We start from the raw sequence: 22,794 nt of genomic DNA on the forward strand, positions 1-22,794 counted from the left end.
CAGGAATTTAGAAATGATACACCAAATATTAACTATTCTGTTATTGCAATCTGTCAATGAACAGATTGAACATGGTAAATGTGAAAGAAACCAAAGGGTCCCAAGAGGAACAGAGTGCCACTCACCAGAACATCTGATTTTGAATGGGCAAACAGGTTGAAACAAAACAGTAACAACAACAAAGAGTAGACATTGTTGAAAAATGAAGTTATGGGAATTAGTCATTACACTTTACATAATGGGAAGTTTTGTCTAAGAAAAAATAAATTTTAGCAGGCCCACAAGTATTTCAGTAAAATGCATTAGGATCCCCAAAAACTTCCAACAAAGTCTCACAACAGAGGATCTTAAAATAAAAATCCTGTTGTGAATTAATTATTAACTAAAACATAGGAGACAATGGGTGGAAATAAATGACTGGTTTCACAATGAAGGGAACAAAGGGAACTTATTGATGGAGTCAGAAGGGAATCTGTGACACTTAACATGAAAAATTATTAGAAGATGAACTGAACAGCGTGTATAAAGTCTACTGAGGTAGTCAGATCTAACATTATAATGAAGAACTACAGAAAAATGTCACGCTACTGAGTTGTTACAATATGAAATGAAAGAAATTCAGATTAAGGTCAGGTTTTCCCACCTGCATTAACTCTGCATGTATAGTATTAGGCAATGTATCATCCAAAATTATTCAGGAAAGATACTGAAGTCAACATGGATGTTTTCCAAAATTGTCAGCTCAGTGCTCAGAAATAGCGTAAAAGACAAACAGAATGTTAAAGAGTAAAAAAAAAAAAAAAAAAAAAAAAAATTATCATAAAGTATGTACACAGCACGGTGCACACCTTGAATGCCATGGCTGAGTCTGGTCACCTTGGTTCCAATAGGTTATAGAATAACCAGACAAGAATGATCAGAAGTATGCAATAATCAATTTGTGTGGAAGTTAATCAGGTGATTCTTTAGCTTGGAAAGCAAAGGAGTGGAGATATGGTATACATATTTATTCATCATAAGTGCGTCAAAGAATATTTATTATTTTACACAATGCAAGAACAACGAGATACCCAGTGAAATTATCAGACAAGTTTAAAACAAATAAGTGAAGTTACTTTTTCCACACATGCATTAAACTTCAACTTACTGATGCAGATGCCATGGATGCTTATAAAGTACAAATAAGTTCAAGAAAGAGCTTGATAAATTCATGGAATAAAGTTCCATTGAAAGCTATGATGAACATGATCAAGCAGTTTTAAGAAATCCTTAAATCACAAATTGCTGGAAGCCAAAACTGACCACTATGAGAATTATACTGAGCTATAGGGGCCTTTGGCCTAAACATATGTGGCAATTCTTATGTTCTTAGAATATAATTGTGTTCCTCACAAGCCAATGACCTTATTTGCTTGACAACACTTGATTGGTGCCTCCACAATACGGAATCTACATTAAGATTTTCTGGTAAGAAAATTATTTTTTTCCCCTAGTTAACAGTCAACTCTAAGATTCTCTGTTTCTGTGGCTTTGTTTTTTTGGTTTTACTTTTACCAAATTATATTACAAGCAGATATTCCTGAAAATAAAATATTAACACTTACCCGTTTGTCTAGCGTTCTTTCCCTTACAAAGCCAAGCAGCTGGTCATTGACTAAAGAAAGATCTCTCTTGCCCGCAGTAATAATTGTTACAATAACATCATGTCGAATGGCTTCTTCTGGGTCATGTGATCTAACCTTCAAATATTCTGTTATGATCAGAAACAATGAAAAGCTTGGCTTTTTTATGTAGATATGACGTATTCCGATTTATTAATAATGTTAAAAGAATTAAATGTCAGTCATATCACAACCATATAATCTATTAAACATATAACTGCCCACAGGAAACAATCTGTTCCAGCATTTTCTAAATTTTAAATATAAAACAATTATAGAACTGTAAATATCAGAAGAATATAAAAGTGAATAGCTTTTACAATAACCTCATTTGCAACAAGCAATGAAGTGAACTAAAGCCGATTACAATATATTGAAAATAAAGGGGGGTGGGGGAGCGAGAAGAAATAAAAAGAGCAGACTCTCATTCCCAAAGAGCTAAGAAGGTAAATAATAAATGAAAAATACTGACAATTGCTGTAGGTTAGCCTGAATCAAAAAAGAACAGTATTTTCAGTTAAGTCTGAAATTCTGCTCGTAGTTAAAATGATGCTGAAGTGAAGGAAGAAACTTCATAGTTTAGATCAGCACAATGGCATTTTCTAAACTCAGTGGAAGAGAGTACCGGGGAACACACTGACTTTTTTGAAAATAAATCAAGATGTTGCACCAATATTTGCTTTGACTTGCCAAAAGTTTCATTAGAATCTGAAAGTACTTTAAAACTCATTCTGCAATGGGTAGCTTCTTGAAGACTCACTCTGACAAATTCCACACAACGTCACACCCTCCTCTCTTTCTAATAACTAGCGCTTGTCTTCAGCAGAAAGCAATTACTCAGTAGTTAGCTCTTCCATCCAGCATCAAGCATTGGACTCGATAGATTTTAGAACTACACTGCTATATACAGAAATAATTACATTCTTCCTTGCTCATTTCTTAAATTATTCTAAACCCCTGTATGAGCATCTCACCAGTGAGGTCTTTTGCTAAGTCTGGATGGTTCATCAAACAATGACTGGCGAATTTCACACTCTCTAATCTCACAGGGACATGGATATCATTGAACCTAGAGGGATAGAAGATGATGAATGTTAATTTTTAATTAGCCTTGCAAATCAAGATTATTCTCTATGTAGTAACGTGTTGATACTATATTCCATTAACTATTAGAATACTTTTATATGGCAAAATAATACAAGAGAAGTGTTTTGAATTTATCTCCATAATGTACCTCATACAAATTTTTATGTTATTTCTTGTGAAATTAAGTCAGGACTAAAATTAAAGGATGAATACACTATATGTGGATGAAATGTTGACCCAATGGATTTTGTCCATTGACTTTTGAACATAATTCTCCATACACTGTTAATCCTGTGTGTGCATGTGTGTGTGTATATATATATCTATGTGAAATTAAAAAATATAAATTGCCATGTAACATGTACCATTTGAAAACATTCACTTTTTAAAAAATGATAAATTTCTGTATTTACTTAAAAGGAAATCTCTCTTCACTCAAAAAGGTAAATGCCAAATAAAACAGATATAGTTGCAGATTTAGCTGAACAGTATGAGATTTCAGACAATGCTGGCATATCTATTGTGTAAGTTCTGCTATGTATGTAATGTGCTATCTATCTAACCTATATTCCCATAGCTGACAGCAATATAGCAGCAGTCCTTCAGACTTCTTCGTTCTAAAATATAACTGTATGCAATTCTCTGCTTTGAAAATTCAAATACAAACAGTTACATCCTCTAAAAACACAATGAAAAATGCAATACTATCAGAAGATTCAGAACAAAAAGAACAGAAATTTGGAATTCTATCCCCGTGTCTCTTACCGCCCAAGAAAGCACTGCCAAAGAGGACGATTTTGTGTGGCCAGATCAGAATCTTTGGAGCCAAAGAGTTTAGCCAGAAGTCGAACAACAGCCAAACGTTCTTCTCCATCATTGCTCTAAAAATCAAAATATGAAAAAGGAACTGTAAATCATTATCCGTAATATCTTAATAATAGTTTCTGGCTTCCTTTTCCTCCTGCTTTTATAAATTAGATTAAAAAGTGAGTTTGAAATAATTCCTAATAATCCTCAGTCTCCCTAATTAGATTATTAGATGAAAATAGGTATTTGTTTATTTTTACCCATAAAGTTAACGTATTACAGGCATTGAATAGATGGCTGTGCTTTGAAAATTCCTTCTCTTTCAGGAATAAAAACCCACGCACAGTAGTTTGAATAACATATATCCCTAACAATTTCAACAATGAATGACCTTATTTTTGTTTTAAAACATACTTTATGACTATTTTATGTGTTTGGAAAAGACACCAATTAAGATGTTATAAACAGATGTGTACTAATAGAAGACATATGTAATATCACCAAATACCTATTTCTTGGTTATTCTTGTTTGTTGCCACCATACCCTATATGTACATGCACACACATAAAATTATTTCTCTTGTCCACTTACAATCTTATGAAAGACAAATAGCTTTTAATTAAAAAAACCCCAAACCCCCAAATCAGGATAAATTAACTATTTCCAAGGATACAAAAGAAGTCAGCTGACTTATTAGCTGATTATGACAAATCTGAGAAAATATTTGGAAATACTTCCTCTATTATTAAAACATTATTTCAAAAAAGAAAATTCTGCAAATCAATACTGAAGCTGACACACTTGCATTTCATGAGATAAGCCAACCACAGCTTAATTCCTTTATAAATTTCAGGTGAAATCCAAAGATTAAGTATATATAACTTTTGCATTAGATCATACAAATTTTTCATTATAATGATTATATATTGTGTGTGCATAATACACATTTGCAAGCACAGAAAGCACACAATTGTATACAACTTTCCAGTGTTCTTCCTTTAATATTACATTTCTCTGTACAAAAAAGTGATAAATATAAAATTTTTATCCCTCCAGTAGAACACTTATTAAATCTACAGCTCTGCACTCTTAATACCCCCACAAATTTTATTACTTGTCCAAAGCTACATTGTAACTTACCTTCAGCTTGAATTCAAGCTGTGGCATGACAGACAGCAGTAAGTGTGGATCTATGGCAAAAAGCTCTTGTATCAAGTCAAACACATGTTCTGATAAGTCACTTACTGAAGACTTCCCCAGTACCAGAACCTGATTAAAAAACTAGAATACAAACAATATCATTTAGCAGATTTTCCTTCATTAATGCAAACACTATTTTTAAAAATTATTTTAACGTAGTATCATTAATACTTTAATTCTAATGGAAGGTACTCAATGCACATTTTTTCATTACATCAAAGCATTTCACCCTTACAGTTTTGGCTCAAGCAAATTACAAACATCCTTCATAATTCAGTTCTATTACTTCCATCAGGATCGATTAATTCATGGTAATTTGATAATTTAAAATATCAATAACCATCTCCCCAGCAAAATTAACAGGTAATAAAAGAATTGTTTATTTAAAATGCATATTCATCCAGCGGATGTTGAGAAAAAAAATTTAGTATCTTATTTTTAATTTTCTTATCATTTAAAACCAATCCAAATTGAAGATCACCAAATGTTGAAAAAGAAGCTTCTCGACTTTTAATTCATTTTAAAGAATGTCAGATGACATTATGGTATGTCTTGTGATATTTGACTGTAATGTATCAATGTTGTTAGTGATCTAACAGAAAAAAAAACAAAAGTAGCCCAAAATATGAATGATTTCTTTTGGGTTTGTTAAATTTTAATACGCTTGATATAATTCCTATTAGATACTGTGGGTTAATATTAGTATTTTTGAGCAGTGCAAATGCTATAAAGCTATTACACACTTGAATAAGAAAGTAGGAAGAGTAATATTAAATCAACTCAAAGGTCACTCTATGCACGATCCTGTTTCCAGCTAAGACTAATTACAAAAGCTTAAAGAAACAGGGGAATTGTAAAGTGGTACTTGTTAGTGAGTACTTACTGATTAATCTTTTATGAATTTGCCTAATTCCCTTTTTAAACTACTCTGACTTTTAAGAATTCTGTTGGCTTCAGCACCAAGGAAAGGCAATAGAATGAACCAGACTACATCCCCCACAAGACTGTAGCAGCTATTTTAATAGGCAGACCATACAACATTGGCATTCAACAAAAGGAATTATAGTAGAAGGAAGCCTTGTAAAAAACTTAATTCTTTTAGTCTTTATGACTAAACAAGTTTAGGATGGGAAAAAAAAAATCTAGTAAAGCACTGGTAGTTTGAAATGCTTCATCCTAAAGCTTGGTATTAAATGAGGCTGTCTGGTTGCTGGACACATGAAGTACTAACAATTCCTTTTGCTGCAACAGGATTTTTTGGTGGTCACCTGTTTTCACAGCCTAGATTTAGGCTTAACTTTCGACTGAGATGGGTAAAAATTAATCTCCTCTTCACTTATTTGAAACACCTCACATACTTCTTTTAACAACCAAGCTAATAATATCCTATTTGGAAAATGGTATTCTTGTAGCTGCATTACAAAACGTGACTTTTATAAACAGTATTTTTAAACAAACAAAAAAACCTCCAATAAATCAAGACAGTAACAAGAACACTTGTTACTTGTAGGTAACGTGGATTAATTAATTTACATACATTGGCAATACACGGTTCAATGGTCTGGACGGTCCTTTTCAACAGGACTTTTGCAAGATCAAATGCTTGTTTATTAAGGTTCTGAAATAAATAAAAAATAATAATAAAATTTTAAAGAGACAAACTATTTCAGATTACTTTACTTTTCTCTCCCAACCTTAAAAGACCACGACTTTAGAAAGGTACGTTTTACCACCAATCTATTTGTTTTCAAAGCTATCTAAGTTCAGTTATGTTAATTCCACAACTACAGACTTAGAAAAAAATCTTAAAACTAGTTTTTCACACACTTAAAAGAAATCTAACCCAAACCCATCATTTCCTGCACATTCTTCTAAGACTTTATCACTCCAGTTGCTACCTTTAGCATTGCATTCATATCTATGAAGGGTTTTCACATACAGTCACACTAAAAATTTTGAAGAAACGTTACCACACCTCCATACTTTGATAATTAACGTGCACCAAATTTTGCTACTGAAAAATGAACCAGTCTAACTTACTATTTAAATGTGTTTTTGTTTCCCCCTCACATATTCATTAAAAGTACACCCTGTAGCAAAGTTCAGCCTTGTCTAGAGGGTAAAACTGTGCACTGACTTCTCCGTGGACTGTACTGTATGCTCTGAGATAGCCCACAGAAAGCACCTACACTCGGGCAGAGTTAGCTGCAAACTTTCCAAGTAAACGTTTGATTGCAACATAACAAATCTGAACATTGGTTTATTACTATTGAGCAAGATAAGGAATGTAACTGTACATCTGAAAAATGTGACTGTCCAAATCTGCACAAAATCCCATATGCATTATCTCATCTCACCTAAGGATTAACGCAGCTTGGGAGAGGGGTGGGGAAGAAGGTGGATTAGCTGATTGCCCTGAAAATTACAAATGACTGCAGACAAAATACAGGTAAAGCCTAAGGATGACTGATTCTTGGAAAGACAGTATTTGGCAAGTCTACATTGAGAATGACTCCCTTGTGTTCTTTTAGCTGATGAGATGACAAACCGAAAGACAGTTCATCAACTGATAGTAAAGAGAAACAATTGGCCAAAGGCTCAAACAAATATCTCCTCAGTCACCATAGCACTAAACTGATGTCTCATTATAGAAGACAGACAGATGTGTATAAACTCTTCTCAAATTCAGAACAGAACAGTTTCTCTTCAAACCAGACCACGATTAAAATCTTGTTGGCAGGTATGTCCATATTAAACTAAAGGACTGCCAACCTCATACAGAAAATATATTTTATTTGGATCTTCAATACAGCTTCAAATATTTCTTGCAATGAAGTTGTGTTGGGTTTTTTTCCCCCCTAAACAGGCTCACCAGAGCTTAAAAAAAACCCCAAACCACAAAACGAACAAAAACCAAACCAACAACAACCAAAACACAAAAAACCAAACCCCAAAAAACCCCAAAGAACCAAACACCAAAACAGCCTAGAAAAGAAATATATATTGATAAAATAAGCAACTATTAATAAATAATAAATAATAAACAAATAATCAATCTGTTAGGAGGAAAAAACCCTTGAAGGTCTGGATTGGCCATACTGTAGAGGATGCAGAAGAAAATACTGATTTTAAATACATGAAATATATGTTTTTAAGGAATAACCTTGCTAGTAAGAGCGTGAAGAAAAATATTCAATAAATAGCACTGGTTTTAAAGTTAATAAAAAGAACTATAGTTTGATGCCATAGGTGGTCTGAGCAAAATGTGACATACCATAGTGCTATTGAAAACCTGGATTTACTAGAGGAAAGCCACATTAGCACACACAGAGAGAACAATGTACAGTAAAGCCACTTTACTGATAATGGGAGTACAAATAAATATAATTTAGATGCTGAGGTAGACTCTACTTCATGTCTGGTATATTTCTCTTTTTTTACTGCAGTATTGTCTTACACAATGTAAGAGTTTAAAAAAAAACAAAACAAAACCAAAAAGGAATAGAATACATCATCCAAAACACATCTTTCAGCTCCTTTACAAAGACTAACTTCCATTAAGCATAACAGTCTAGCCGCACTGATACTTTTATTATGTCACAGCAGAGAATGACTAGTATTCAATTGCTTTGCACGGACACAGAAGTATTGTTATTATACGTTCTCTACAAGAAAATGAACTGCGCTTTTCAAGCTGTGGTGCTTCTGATTTACATACCTAAGGACAAACAATTAATATAACCACAGAATTTCCTAGGAGACCTGTTCATGAAAGGAGAACGTAATTACCGCAGCCAAACTCTGCTAGGTAGAACGGACAAAAGAACTTTCTGGTTTTTTTTTTTAAACTACCATGGTAAAGCAGTAGTTTAAGTTCTGTTGTTACAGGAAACAAACAAGTTAAAACAGACCAAAATACTGACCAAAGTATGATACTGAGCACTGACTACAGCATATTATTTGCTCATTCATGATGGCCAAGAGCCAGTAAGGACTGGCCACCAGCCCTCTAACAGATACTAAATATGCAGTACAACCCAATATTTACACCAAGTTTACCTCCCTCTTTATCAGAGCCTTGCTTGAGAATTTCCTTCATTAGGCAAAATTATAAGATTAAGCTAACAATGTTAATGCTAAACAATCATATTCACTTTTACTTTGCCTACACCAAGTAGTCACAACACACTGTTCAGTTGTACAAGGTTTACCAGGTCTTTGCATCCTCAGAGCAATGCCCACCATTGTTAATAGCATCACCCAGCACCTGACATACACATCTCCACTCCTCTATTTCCACTCCTCATCTCCACTGCCTATAATTGACTGGAAACAACTTACAAAGAACAGAGTATTTTCAAAGGGACTCTTTTTCTGTTGAGTAAGAACCCTCCCTTCCTGTTAGCAATTTTAATAAAACATCATCTCGTTGCTGTCAATAAAAATGAGTTGATAGAATGATATTCCCATCTCATGGTCATTACAGAAGGAATGCAAACTGACCTCAGACAACAGATACTTTTATACACCCGTTGCTGAGATTTCACAGGTAAGTGACAGTGGCCACAGCTTAGTCACTCCAGTGCTACACATTTCCATGAATTCTCCCTCTTCAGGTAACCAAAGGAACAATCCCTGCTTTTATGTGCTAATTTAGCTTTAATTATGTAGTCATGGATGGAGCTGCCTTAATTTTGTCATTATTTTAAATTAATAAATGAACAACAGAAACACATACCTGGTCATCAGAGTACAGTTCATTTACTGTAGCTCCTAATTGAAACTTACTGTTCTCCATACAATTTTCAGTAAGAAGTGTAAGTGTTTTAGCAAGGGAATTTTCTTGGTCAATGCAAGGCAACACCAGCCTGCATCTCACTTTCCCTGATTTCATGGCTAAGGGAGTTGTGTTTATTCTCCTTTCAACTTTATTTAGCCATTAAGTTAAAGGTACTTCAACAGCTCAACTGCAGACCCAGTGACCAGATAACAAGTCACACAATGAAACCAGAAGGACAGCATCAGTAACAGTTCATGAAGCTGACTGTAAAGGGGGAGTCTCTGAAAAAACTGTAGAAGGAGCTGTGTAGATGTGCTAAGATAACACCTGCATGACAGCAGCAATCTGCTAGGAGGGGCTCACATAAGACTCCTCTAGGAAGAGGAGGGGGTGTCACTTACATAAGTGAGTTAAAGGGATGCTGAACTCTGCAAAGGGCAGAAAGATTATGGAACTCATAAAAGAATATGGAGCATTAAAAGCAACGAACTAACTAACTTAAAAAAGTAGTACTACACTTCAGGAAATAATTAGGTTTTATTAAACGAAAAGTTTAAGGGGGAAGACACTGGGGGAAAAAAAAACCAAACCAACTAGGAAGGTGGAGGGGAGTCTGACTGGCAAGCTGAGGCAAGCAGCAAGTCACCACAGAAATCTTGGGGAGGTCTTTTTCTTTTTTTCCCCCTTTCCTTTTTTTTTTTTTAAATAAAAAAAATACTTCACATCTTTTCAATTAAAAAACCCCAACAAACCCAAAAACCAAAACAACCAACAACCCACAACCCTTAAGATACAACTGTTTTCCTATTACATACTACATTTGCTTGAAAATACTTTATTTCTGTTCCAGTACAGAGTTCCTGAGGTGGCAAGTAAGCAGAATCTCTTGATACTGAATAATCTAGACACAGCTAATGAACAGCACCAAATAATTCCCAAAGGAAATTTTCAATCCACTGTTACCAAGGCTGGGGAAAAAAAGCAGTTGTGATGGCTAAAGTGTGTGGAGGGATAAACAACAAGCAAAAGGCAATAAAAATTACTGTTGTTATGGTATACTACTATAATATTTTACTTTGCAGACCTTGTGTGCAGGAATGAGGTTAATCAAAATGGAGTCCAGCAGCTCCTGAGTTACTCCATCGCCTTCCATGATGATAGAACTCATCAAATCCAGCATATGCATTTGTACCTTCTGGTTGTGGCTATTACTAAGATGATAAAGAATATTATCAACACTAAATTTTCAGACCCTGACAAATATTAACAGTACTGTTAAGAAACAATGTCTAATGCTGTCCAGTTTGCCCTCCCTTACATTTTCCACATCTCAAAACTATTTCATGCGCCTTTCCTCTCTTATAGAAAGCTTCAAAAACCTAGGACACCCTAGCTTTGCTTTAAGAAGTGAAACAAAACAAAAAAGAAGAAAATAACAACCATGGAAATACAAATGAGTCAGAACGAAGTATACTGTTGTAACATGGACAAGAAATTTTAAAACATGTCTACTTTTAGACACACACCCTTCCATATTGTCAGTAATTTGCACTCATTTGCTTTCCCTGTATCTCCTTGTTTGGAGGAATAAAGACTTGTTCTATTCAGACATATTTATTTGTAGACCATGCAAGGATTCAGTCTACCCCCGAAACAGGGTATTTTGACAGTTTAATATAATTGAAGCAATTCAACTTACTTGATAACTGAAAAAAGAGTCCTAAAAAGCTGAATAAAAATTTCATTGCAATCTTCCAACTCAAAGCAGATGTTGTAAGATTTAACCCAAGCTAAATTCTAAAACAAAAATAGGATATTCAGTATATTACAACTTCACATTAAGTCACATTATCATGTTAGTTACATTTTTTCTATTTAAGGAAAAATATTTTACAATAGATTGTAAATCCTTTGGGGAAAGAGACTGGATATTTGCTTTGCATATGAAGAGCTCAACACAAAGGGGCTTTGCAATATACATCCAGAAAAAAACCTAAATATAGAATAATCTGATTTCTTGTGAATAAAACCAGATTGACAGAAATTGTTAATATAATAAGTCCATGTTTCTAGACTTTTTTCTTTATGCTATGAAACAATACAGTTTTAAACATCAATAAAAGGTTTACAAACAAGATACTGTTTCTAAATGCACACTGATAAAACCCCCACACTTCTCAAAAGTAGGTTTTTCTAATGTTTTAAAAATCAAAATCTTATATTCCTTCTGCCATCATCAATATAAGCAGATTTGCATTTTAATCAGCATTTGAAATTTTCTCTTGATGAGGTAATATAACCTTAAGGGTGCATGATACGAAAACAATGTATAGAATTGTAAGACAAAGGCTAAATGTTAACAAATACCAATCGTTTTAACATGTCCTCAGTTATAGGCTGCATGAACTTATTAAATGCAAACAGAATTATAACTGCTAAAAGAAACAATTTATGAGTCTGGTGTGACTTCCAGAATAAAAGAAATTTCCCAGGCATACTAGCACATCTGGAGAAACACTGATTACATTTCTCAGGCTTACAGAGCAAATACCATCTACTGAAAATTACAATTATTGTGTTACCTCTAACAAGTAAAAGTATCTGTTAAATTGAGGGCTCTTCGTGTCCTCCAAGCCTTTTAATTGTCTTGTAATAAACAAGAATATGTCCTGTCAAAAAATGATAAAGTGTTTACAAGCTTGATTCAGCAGAGTGTAAAAATACAACCCTTTAATAGTGACATCTACCCACATTTACAAACTCATGATATCAGAACATTAAATTGTCTTTTTTAGGCACTGACAGAAAGCTATCACCAATACAGATACTGGTTATCTAGTGTTCCTTTACGCATCTCTGGCCGTTAAAGTACTACACTGACTCACAGGACTAAAGCAACATCTCTTTAATAAAACTGAACATCAGTATAAATGCGAGTAAAGAATTTTTTTCAGTTGGGTTTTTTTGTTTGGGTTTTTGTGTGTGTGTGTGGGGGGGGGGGTGCGTGTGTGTTTTGTTTTTTTGCAAGGTGGTGGTGGTTTTTTTTTTCCCCCCCTCGGTAAGAGAATGAGGTAGGAAGAAAGCCTTTATTTTATAAAGCATTTTTACCTTAAGTTTGTCATGGGAAGTATATGGAGCTTCAGGAGCATAGATACGAAAGATATCAGCCAAGCAACATGCTACAAGGAGGCGCACATCTTTATTGGGATTCCTGAGGAAGAATTCAGATGCAAGGTGCAAGGCTAATGGGAGATACTGCTGCTTCTCATCCTCTGAGTCCTGGTCCATATCCATGAAGGTTTTTACCACCATCTGAAAAACACAGAAAAAAAAACCCCATTTGACTGCTTTCTGCTTTTATTCCTAATTACTAAACAATACTTTCTAAAAGGATGCAATGCTATCAATACATGTTTCACTGCATAATCACAGTACTACAAATTTTTTGTTAGGAGAAACATCAGAAAAAGAGAAGTGTTAATCTGATACTTAAAGGCTTATTGAACTTGGTATTTTAAATTAAGACACTGAAAAATGCTTTGCAGCTCTGCTTATTTTGCCAGTCTTAACCTGAGGTGCAGCACAGAAACTGCTGCACACCGATGAGGTTGGGGATGGCAGCACCTCTTCATCAAAGCAGTCCCAGACCACTGGGAGTGGAGGACTTGCCTCAGTATAGACAGTACGAGGGACTGCAAGCCATCTGGCCTAACATATAGGCCACAGTATAATGCAGCTGCTTTAAGAGCTATACCAAGACTTGAGAGGAGCCTAAGAGGCCAGTCTTACGCCCTGCCTGTATCAAGGCACAGAGCTCAAGAACTACTTTACACACGCACGATCCTTTCATCTGGTTTAAACAAACTTGATACCAGATAAGAATTTAATCCCTCATGTAAAATATGTCTAATGCTGCAGATCTATTCTTTCTGCATACTCAAAACTACATCTACAGCCTTATCTATATAATGAAAAAAATAAGCTATGTGATTTCCTTGTTTCTTCTAGTGCAGCTAAGAACTACTAATTCCTATGAAATGCCACCAAAATAGTTTATTTTTAATTATTATACAACCCAGTTAATTGAAACATCTCAATATAATAATTTAGCAAAACTGAAAGTGAAAATTTAGTTTGAAGAAATAAAAAGTTGCAGGTTAAACTTTTGGAATAGGGTTTGTTAAAGGATGAGGATGACTTCTAGGATGCCAGCACAGAACCGGGAGATGTGCCACAGATTCTCAGTATGACCTTAGTCAAATTGGTCTTTGTATCCCATTCCTCCATGTCACTTGAGCATCCTTAAAGTTAAAATTGTGAAGAACAGCCATACTGTATACCAGTAGGATTTAGTATACCCATTACACGTGCAGTATACACAGCACACACATGAAAGAGATATAAGAGAAAACACAGAATGATAAATCTTGACGGGTCAAATTTGCCTCTAGAATATTAACAGTAAAACACAAGAGGAGATTGAGCTCACACAGCTAATAAGCACATCTCTTACTCTTACCACAATTCTTTTGTTACCGTGTCATTCAAATGATACTAAGGTTGTTCCTCTGTTATTAAGCATGCCCCCACTTCCAACATGAAAACACTGTCTTTCAGCTTTACCTCCTCCCTGAGTTTTGGAACCCAGTTTTAAACTCAGTAGATCTTATAAGTTAAAATAAATGTTTGACAGCAACCTTTCCTACAGTATGTTACTTAAAACTCCTCCTCAATTTCTATAAATGTACAAGTACATTCCTTCGTGAAGCAACTTATAGCAAAACCAAAAATCAAGAAAGAAACAGAGAGGAAAAAAACCCCCAAAAACCCCAAAACAGAATAAAAGAAAACTTTACAGCCACAGCCCATAAAAATCCAAATTCTACCTGCATTGGCCTGTTTCCCTAAAAATATTCTTAAGCTATATTTTGAAACATTAGCTGAAAGGACAAAACCATCCTTCTATTGACAGCACAGGTCTGTCTATTACAGTGTCACACATCACCTGTCCTTCCTAGATACCGGAATTAAAAAAATAGATAACATAGTCTTCAAAACCTACCAGATTCTGTCAATGAGGAAGGAAAAAACCCCAAACAAAACCCACAACAAAACAAACAAACAAGCAAGCAAAAAAAACCAAACAAAAAAACCCCTACCACCAAACCAAAAACGAACTTGACAGACGCAAAACCAAAAAAACCCTCACCACTCTCTCTGCTGCTGGCATCACAAGGAATAATGGCCTTGACTTGCAGCATGGGATTCAGATAACTATTACTGAAGGCTTTAAGAAGAGGGTAGAAAGGACTAAAAGATCTGTGGATCCTACCCTTGAGACTGATGATAAACTGTATCTGTACCATATAAACTTGTCCCACTAAAGTTCCTTCCAGTCTTTTTACTAATTTTGTAGATAACCTATATAGGCAATCTTTTGATCTTTCTCATAAGCCTGATCTCCTTTCTCCCTATGCGTATCGTAAGCTTTATAACCAGAATACCCTCCTAGATTCAGATCTCTCTTTGGGTTCTCATTTTCATATGACAATATGCATAAATCTTGCATATATCTCTTCTCTGATATGTCAAAAACAGACAAGGTGAGGCAGCATGGTACTGTGAAAACTCACACAACTTTCCCAGTCGGTAACAAAATGTTAGGATATGCTGGGATTAAAGTAATGAAACTAGTCTTTGGCACCATCTTGCCTGTTTAAAAACACACCAGCCTTACAGGTTTTCCTGTGTTGCTCTTGTATTCAGAAGAAACCGCCAGCAAGTATCTATAAAACCTCTTTCTATTTCCCTGAAAAGCACTCCTTGATATTTCTTTTCTATTACAAAACAACACTTGGGCAGTAACTGGGCCACTGGCAAGCTGCAACTGCTATTAACGTACTGATCTATGTTTCCTCCATTGTTTCTTTATAGTCCCATATCTGCTTGTATTTGTGTGTTGTCTTTTGTTTTATAATAAAGTCTTCGGTGCATGATGTTCTGTTGACGGCACGCACAAAAAATGAACAGAATACTATCTTCGTCTTTATCTAGCCAGGTACCAAAGCAATACAAATAATGAATAACATGTATGGGGTACACAAAATACATAGTATAATGCAAATAATGAAAGTAATATATAAACAAACTACACAGGGCTATACCACGGTTAAAAGCATGATGTGAATTCTTGCTAGTGGCAGGGCAAGTATAAGTTTTGGGGAAAAGGGAATTAATAAAGACTTGCATTTAAGTACAATCCATAAATTTGTTGGACTCATAGTTCAACAAAATAATTCTATAAATTTCTTGAATATATGCAATTAACTATATCTAAAATCCTACAGCCTGGAAGTAGTCTCTATAGCCAAGCAACTACTGGTACTGATTAAGGTATTACACAACAGAATTATTTCCAAATGCCTGCTAATCTACACATGAAATTAACTGCCAAAATAGAAAATAAGAAAAAAAAAGTCCAGACATTATATACAATATATGCTTGGCTCTTCACACTCGCTAGAAAGCCAAGAACTCGCTCAAAATTTCACCAGTTACAGGACTGGTACTCTTGCCCTCTAGCACAACTGAAAAATTAGTTATCAAGCAACAATGAGGAGAGCAACTTAAGTCTTTAGAAGTACAAGATTTTGTGTTCGATGAAATTACTTATTCGTAATAGAACTGCATATCCTTGAGTACAACACACTGATCAACAACTGTTCCATGATTTCCTGGGGTACTCCTGTCTTTCTCTCTGCAGCCATACATTGTCTTGCTTCCTCTAAGACAGGAACTACCTTCCCTTCCTTCCCCCATGTTTATACCACATCTAATGCAAAGTCTAGGTCTAGGACTATAGTTCACAAATACGTCCATAATGCAAAGAAACAAAATGACAACATACTTCAAGTTCTTTTCTGTGTTAAGGTCTGACAAAGTTACTTCTAATCACCTGGGATTGGTATTACTTGGGATATACAGAATCAATAGAAATATTAACATGTAAAGCTAAGCATACTTATCCAGCCCTTCCCAAAAATCTTTCTTAAGTTGTATTAGTCATAGTTCCCACTCTTTGTACATTTGCTATAATTCCATTACTTTTCCTGTTACAAATTATGGGCTTTCTCAGAAGAAAAAAAAAAAAAAAAGGTGGTATGGAAGTTGCATGATGCCTAATAAATACTGATAACATCTTATGAAGAACTGCTCATAATTGGTTCAGAAAGATTTTCATAGTTAAATTTTTTTAGCCATACCACTGCAATACCGGTATTAATTGTGACAGCTAGAAATTGATCTATTAAAAGAATCTGCTAAAGAAACTGAAAACCTGAAATAAACTCTACACATACAAAAGACTAAAGGTCCAAATAATTTAAAGTTTTAAATTATTTTTAGACCCAAACTGGAAACCACTCATGTAGGTAGTGATACACATAAATGCAACAAAGAGGGAATATGACAAAGCAAGTAAGCCCCAAAAAATTCAAGGCTGTGGTTAGTATTTCATTGAACCAGAGGGAAGAAAAAACACAACTGCAGAGAGGAGACATGAATTGCCACTACCAGTAGTACAGTTATTTTTTCCAAGAATCTGCATGTTAAATTAAGAAATTCTTCTTTACTAAAGTTATTCATATTATAGGTACTCTACTAAAGCAAATTACCTTCAAGATGTCATCTGATCCATCCTAACTACCCCTGTTCTAATTGCAAAAAAAGCCCAAAACAAACAAAACCCCACTCCAATTCCTCTTTGTGTTAAGGTTTTCATTTTAGGTCTAAAAGGAATCTCAATTTCCCAAAGTTTTGGTTCAACCATTACATAAATATTTCTCCAGCAGAATGAAGTAGTTATTTCAGAGTTAGGTATTAATTATTACCGTGATAAGCCATTTTTTCTTCCAGGAAAAAGTGATTAAACCATAACAGGAACTCACTACTTTTTCAAATTACAGTACTATTGTCTAACTGAAGTCTTGCTGTACAGTCGAAACAACCCTAGTTAGAGCACTAATATTCAATTACATAAAACTGTACAGACTTAGTAGGTCCCACCACAGAAATTTGTTACTGTCCTCTGCAAAAAACACGACACAGAACAGTATTATTTAAACATATTAATGTAACATCATTCATTCTTTTCCAAACAGTTAAGCACTCAATTTAAACACTAATTGCTAGCAAACGTAAACAAAATACAGCTATGCACATTTGCAGTTAAATTCATTCTGCATTGCTTTTGATTTAATGCATTGCCATTAAGTTATCACATACTGGTGCTTTAGCTACCTCGCAAAAATAAAAGTGTTAAAACTATTCTAGAAATTTTCATTATCGCCATTTTTACCATAGTACCTTGAAATTCTAATTATCAGACCAAGATTTTACTCTCCCAGGCTCTGCAAACATGTAAGTGAAATGCTCTGATTGTAACGTTGGAGATGGTACAGAAATGCAAACGCCTTCATTCAAACTAACAAGAACAACAGTTAAATTAAGACTGCTAAGTCACTCTTAGCACATTATGAACATATTGAAAATTAAAGAATTTAAAGCTTTCAGGGAGGTGTCCATCCAACTGCATAAAAACACGCACTGTGCAAGCCAGTCACTCTGGGCTACCCTTTTACCCATTGGGGAGAAATGCACAGACCATGACTGAATTCAAGCACAGATGTCTATGATGACATCTACAGACGTCAACTCAGTTTTGCCCTGGAAGTGCCTAATTCTCTGCACTTACCATGAAAGCAGCTCAGTGTGACTAGATCCCTGAAATGAGGTGAGATGAACTCTACCTGCAGCTTCTTCTGAGACTGTCAGCCTTTCAATTGCATTGAAAGATACACCAGAGGTTGCCAAAGCGTTGTTCACAGACTGCCCACACCTCACATGCAGTTTACATGCGGCCTGTTTTCAAAGACAGTAAATCAGCATAGTAGCTTGCCCCTACGTGACTCAGCTGCATGTGGCTCTTGTGCAAGACCTATGCCTCAGACGGGAATACTAACTTTTGCTGGTCAGATCCTGGTTTGTGTTTATTGACCATGTAGATTTAGGTGCATGGTTTGTTGGATCAGGAAGCTCAGCTGGTGCTGAAACATACTGATGATTCCAGTATTATAGGGAGGAGAGCTATATAAAGACAAAGGGAGCACAGGGTAATTGGTATAGATAGAGAAGACTCAAAATAGTGCTTCCAGAGAGGAAGAAGCAGGCAGATGTAGGAAAGCCTTTGCTGCAGTTGGCAGGACAAACACAAAGCTCCAAGGTGGTCATAGCATGGGGAAGGTGTGCGCAGGTTGCATTTGTTCTACTGTTCTTACAACAGCTTATTCATAGTATTCCAAAGAAGTAACATTTAACCACCCTTGGCTTGAAAAAAGACCAGGGAAAGTTACTCAGTATTTAAAAATCCACCTTGCAATCACTGAAAGCAATTTAACGTTTGAGAGAATTTACTATTGTAGGAATAAGTTAACTTCAGTATTAAGATTAAATATGAAAGGTATTTGGAAGTAAAACTTCCTCAAATTGATGTGAGCCCAGCTAACTCTTCCAGAGCTTGGAAAGCTCAGGGAAAGATGTCAAGAGAAGGCTGAAATCAAAGTACACCCAAACGTGCAATTTTCAACTCTGTCATCAGAGCGTTTTTACTTCCCCCCGCTCCCCCCCCCCCCATGGTTTAAGCAGTATTATGCGTGACCCTTGCCATTAGCTATTAACAATAAATTATGTTCTTTGACTAAGACCTAATTGTAAAACATAGCAAAATCCAGACATGCGTATCCAGAAAAAAAAATACTTCTAAATGGTGCAGATTCAGGATGAGAAGTTTTGGTCTCCCTCAGATATAGTCCTATCTATGAGCCAGAACCACCAAACAAACATGGAAAAATGGAAATTATCGTGTGGATAGAAACAAAAATAAAAGATCTCAAAATACGCAAATCAGGAGGAACAGATGATTGTTATTTCAGAATCTTTAAGTACCTGCAAATGAAATCACAAAACTTAGCAACACAGGTTTTGTTTGCTTTTCTAAAAAACAACAACAAAAAACCAAACAAAAAACCTGACAACAACAAAAAACCCACACAGAAACTAACACCTGAACAAGGATACCAACTGGCCAGAAATTAGCAACTGTTAACCTAATAATCAAGAAAGAAGATCCTGCCAACACATCCAACAGGCTGACATCAACAGAATTTTGTAATACAAACCTAATTCGGAAAGGCTAAATAAACATAGAAGTTAAGAAAAACAGGGTAACACATAAAAAGGGAATTACTTTACTAACCCAATAAACTTCCTTAGATAAGATAATGAACTCTTTAGACAAGGAAGAACAAGACAGGCAATTTGTCTGAGTGTCAAGAACAGCATCACACTGAGCCACACGGAAATTGAGGACGTTGGAAGAGATGAAGCTTAGCCCAACGTTGCCCCCTTAGCCCCTTCCTGAAGTGTTAAACTGAGAGGACCTTTTGCACCTGAATGAATTTATTGGTGGAGAATGGTGTTATAATTGACCCTATTTGCTATTTCCATAAACAACTGTGGTACAAGAAGTAGCAATGGAGTGTAATGACAACAGTTAAGGGACTGGCAGTAGAGGACAGGACATTATATGAGAAGAACAGAAATACCAAAAATTAATAATTGCTCAGTCATATGCTTAGTGCTTAAAACCAAGAACTTGTGCTATTAAGAGCTTATCAACTGGAAACAACAGGAGAAGTGAAAGATGGACATTTATTAAGCAATTGTAAAGAGATTATGAGCCAACAACAGGCTATGTGCATGAAAACAATGAAAATGCAATTGCAGGATATGACAGAAGAAGTATTTCCAGTCAAGGAAAGGAAAAAACAGCAATACAAGTCATGAAATGCTAAAAATACTAAATGCTGATTTGAAACACATCACTTAGGTCTGATTATCCTCACTGATTAAAAAAAAGAATTCAAAATGGGAAAGGTACAGAAGGTGGCTACCAAAGGAGTCTCAAAAGCCTTTTCTTGTAAGGGGACATTACGAGACTGTGGTTTGCTTAATCTACCAAAACAACAGCCAAAGGTCTGTCTTTTAATATGCCTTAAATACAGGAGTGCCATTTATGCACTGGAAAAAGACTGCAAGTAGAAGTGGGTAGAAATGGGCCAGCAGCATCTCCAGCCTGAGAACTGGGGCTGCTTTCTGACCGCGGAAGCATACGCTCTGGAGCACCGTCCTCTCGCAGGGTTTCACTTCATGGCAAACAATTCCTTTTCAGGGTCCACATTTATCAGAGTCGTAGCGAGACAGAAGTAGATGCACAAATTAAACAAGGGACATATGCGAATCATAGAAACAATGAACTGGAAAGAAGCCGATGGATTTTTTGCTAAGTTTTGCTGTTGTCATTAGTAAAACAAAAAGTAGCACTCCCTTCCTGGTACTGTTAGTAACTCCTGAAAAATAAATTTTATAGCCTGATTTCCACCACAAATTCTATCTCTAATCTATATTCTCTGACAGGACACTTAACTGGCTCTGAGTAACTCAGAAAAAACCAAAAAGTTGAACAAAAGTTTATACAAAGCATATTGTATACTCTTTGGGGCAAAGACTATTTGCTTCCTTCTTTATACCCTGCTCACCAAGCGAAGCCAATGACCAGAGTTTCCAGATGTGACTGCAGATGTATCATAAGAGATATAAAGCTTATGCAGGAACAGCAATGGTAGCCTGTACAGTAATATCCCTGTGACTAGGCAAACAGTTTAACTGGCTACCCTTCCCCTGGGGACTAACCTACACTGGGCTTTTCTTTGGAGGATTGGCCAACTGCCAGATCACGAGCAAAGAAGTCTTAGACTTGTAATTTATCACTATCTTCACATTGGTAAAACAGCATATTCTGTATTATTTTACTGACATCGAGCAACTCTGAGAATATTTTCCAGGAGCCCAGATGTTAAATTAATCTGACATATGAAAAAGCAGAGAGACTGACTACTACTTATAATAAAAACAGTATACTGAGCAGTTCATGAATTATTTGAAGTAGCTTTCTTGATACATGCATTTTTAAGGAATTACATAATGAATATAAACACCACACACACACATCATCATAATCAAAACAGGACAAGTATTGTTACCCGTTTGGGAGAGAGGTTGTACTATTACCCACATGTTGTATCTCCATAATTAACACACAGCAGAATTCCAGTTCTGCTATAAATCTAGAAGACTCCTCAAGTAACATAAATGCAGCAGATGGGGGGTAAAGGCAAATAAAATGAGAAAAATCAGACGCCTTAACATAAAACATCTTTCACAGCACAAATCGGAACATGCTATTTAAATAGTGGTGGAATATTTTGCCCTGAAAAATCAGTCATGTAACATTGACACCTTGATTACAGTAACTTGCATGGACTGCTGCAAGGAAAGGTTGCAAAAAAGTATGCTTCCCAAGATTACAACAGCACAAAAGGAAGTAAAATGGTGTCCTTCCTGCCCAGAAGATGATAATCCTAATACTATTATCACTGCATGTGATAAATCTTGTACTCTTTGGCCATGAACAAGCCCATGGGAAAAACCAGATTCATGATGTGCAAAGAAAATACTACATGCCTGTCTTTATCACTCAAACTCTGACAAAATACAACATCTTATTCAGAACTAAGTATTTTAGACAGTATCATTGACTTCAAATTTTTATAGTAGTAAGACTTGGAAGGTTCAAAATCATTTTTATACAACCCCAGTTCCTTCACTACTATATGTAATAGTGAGGTGCTTTTTCCTCCAAGCCAAATGATACTTCAAAGCCAAGTCTATTTTTTTGTCTTTAAGCAGGTACCACTATGCTTCACGTAAGAACATCCTGTAAGTTCATTTATATCCACTGTTGTAACAATATGAGATCTTTCTCATCTCTCCTCTCCTTTGAAACAGCAACTATTTTAAGCTGTTAAAATAAATAAATAAAAAACCCCACTCCCATCAAAACAGGCTGTGCTTTTGTTTGTTCTGAAGACCTTAAAATTTGTCATTAAGGAGAAAGTAGATTATAATCAGCTTTAATGGCCAGGAATTTAACAGAACTTCCCTTGTAACTGACTGGCTAGAGTACTATCTTTCTTACAGTTCTGTATACACTGACAGGGTAAAAAATACCAAAGGAAGACAAAGCACAGACAGAAATTCAGACCTGTTTGCCAACTGGGAGTCACAGCAGTACACAGTTCAAA

General features: G+C 35.4%; 1 protein-coding gene across 2 annotated transcripts in view; it reads right to left on the reverse strand.

The window, feature by feature from the left end:
- The window catches only part of PDS5A (PDS5 cohesin associated factor A), an 86,301-nt gene that overhangs the window by 39,892 nt on the left and 23,615 nt on the right, over positions 1 to 22,794 (reverse strand). For both annotated transcript variants that reach the window (XM_076336122.1, XM_076336121.1), the window contains exons 3-11: positions 12,644 to 12,847; positions 12,118 to 12,204; positions 11,235 to 11,332; positions 10,620 to 10,746; positions 6,293 to 6,373; positions 4,696 to 4,836; positions 3,513 to 3,628; positions 2,636 to 2,730; positions 1,605 to 1,750 (exon numbers count right to left, since the gene is read on the reverse strand). In XM_076336122.1, the coding sequence (XP_076192237.1) occupies positions 1,605 to 1,750; positions 2,636 to 2,730; positions 3,513 to 3,628; positions 4,696 to 4,836; positions 6,293 to 6,373; positions 10,620 to 10,746; positions 11,235 to 11,332; positions 12,118 to 12,204; positions 12,644 to 12,847 (1,095 nt within the window). The remainder of the gene's footprint in view (positions 1 to 1,604; positions 1,751 to 2,635; positions 2,731 to 3,512; positions 3,629 to 4,695; positions 4,837 to 6,292; positions 6,374 to 10,619; positions 10,747 to 11,234; positions 11,333 to 12,117; positions 12,205 to 12,643; positions 12,848 to 22,794) is intronic.

This window comes from Aptenodytes patagonicus, chromosome 4 (assembly GCF_965638725.1).
Source record: "Aptenodytes patagonicus chromosome 4, bAptPat1.pri.cur, whole genome shotgun sequence".
NCBI classification, from domain to species: Eukaryota; Metazoa; Chordata; class Aves; order Sphenisciformes; family Spheniscidae; genus Aptenodytes; species Aptenodytes patagonicus.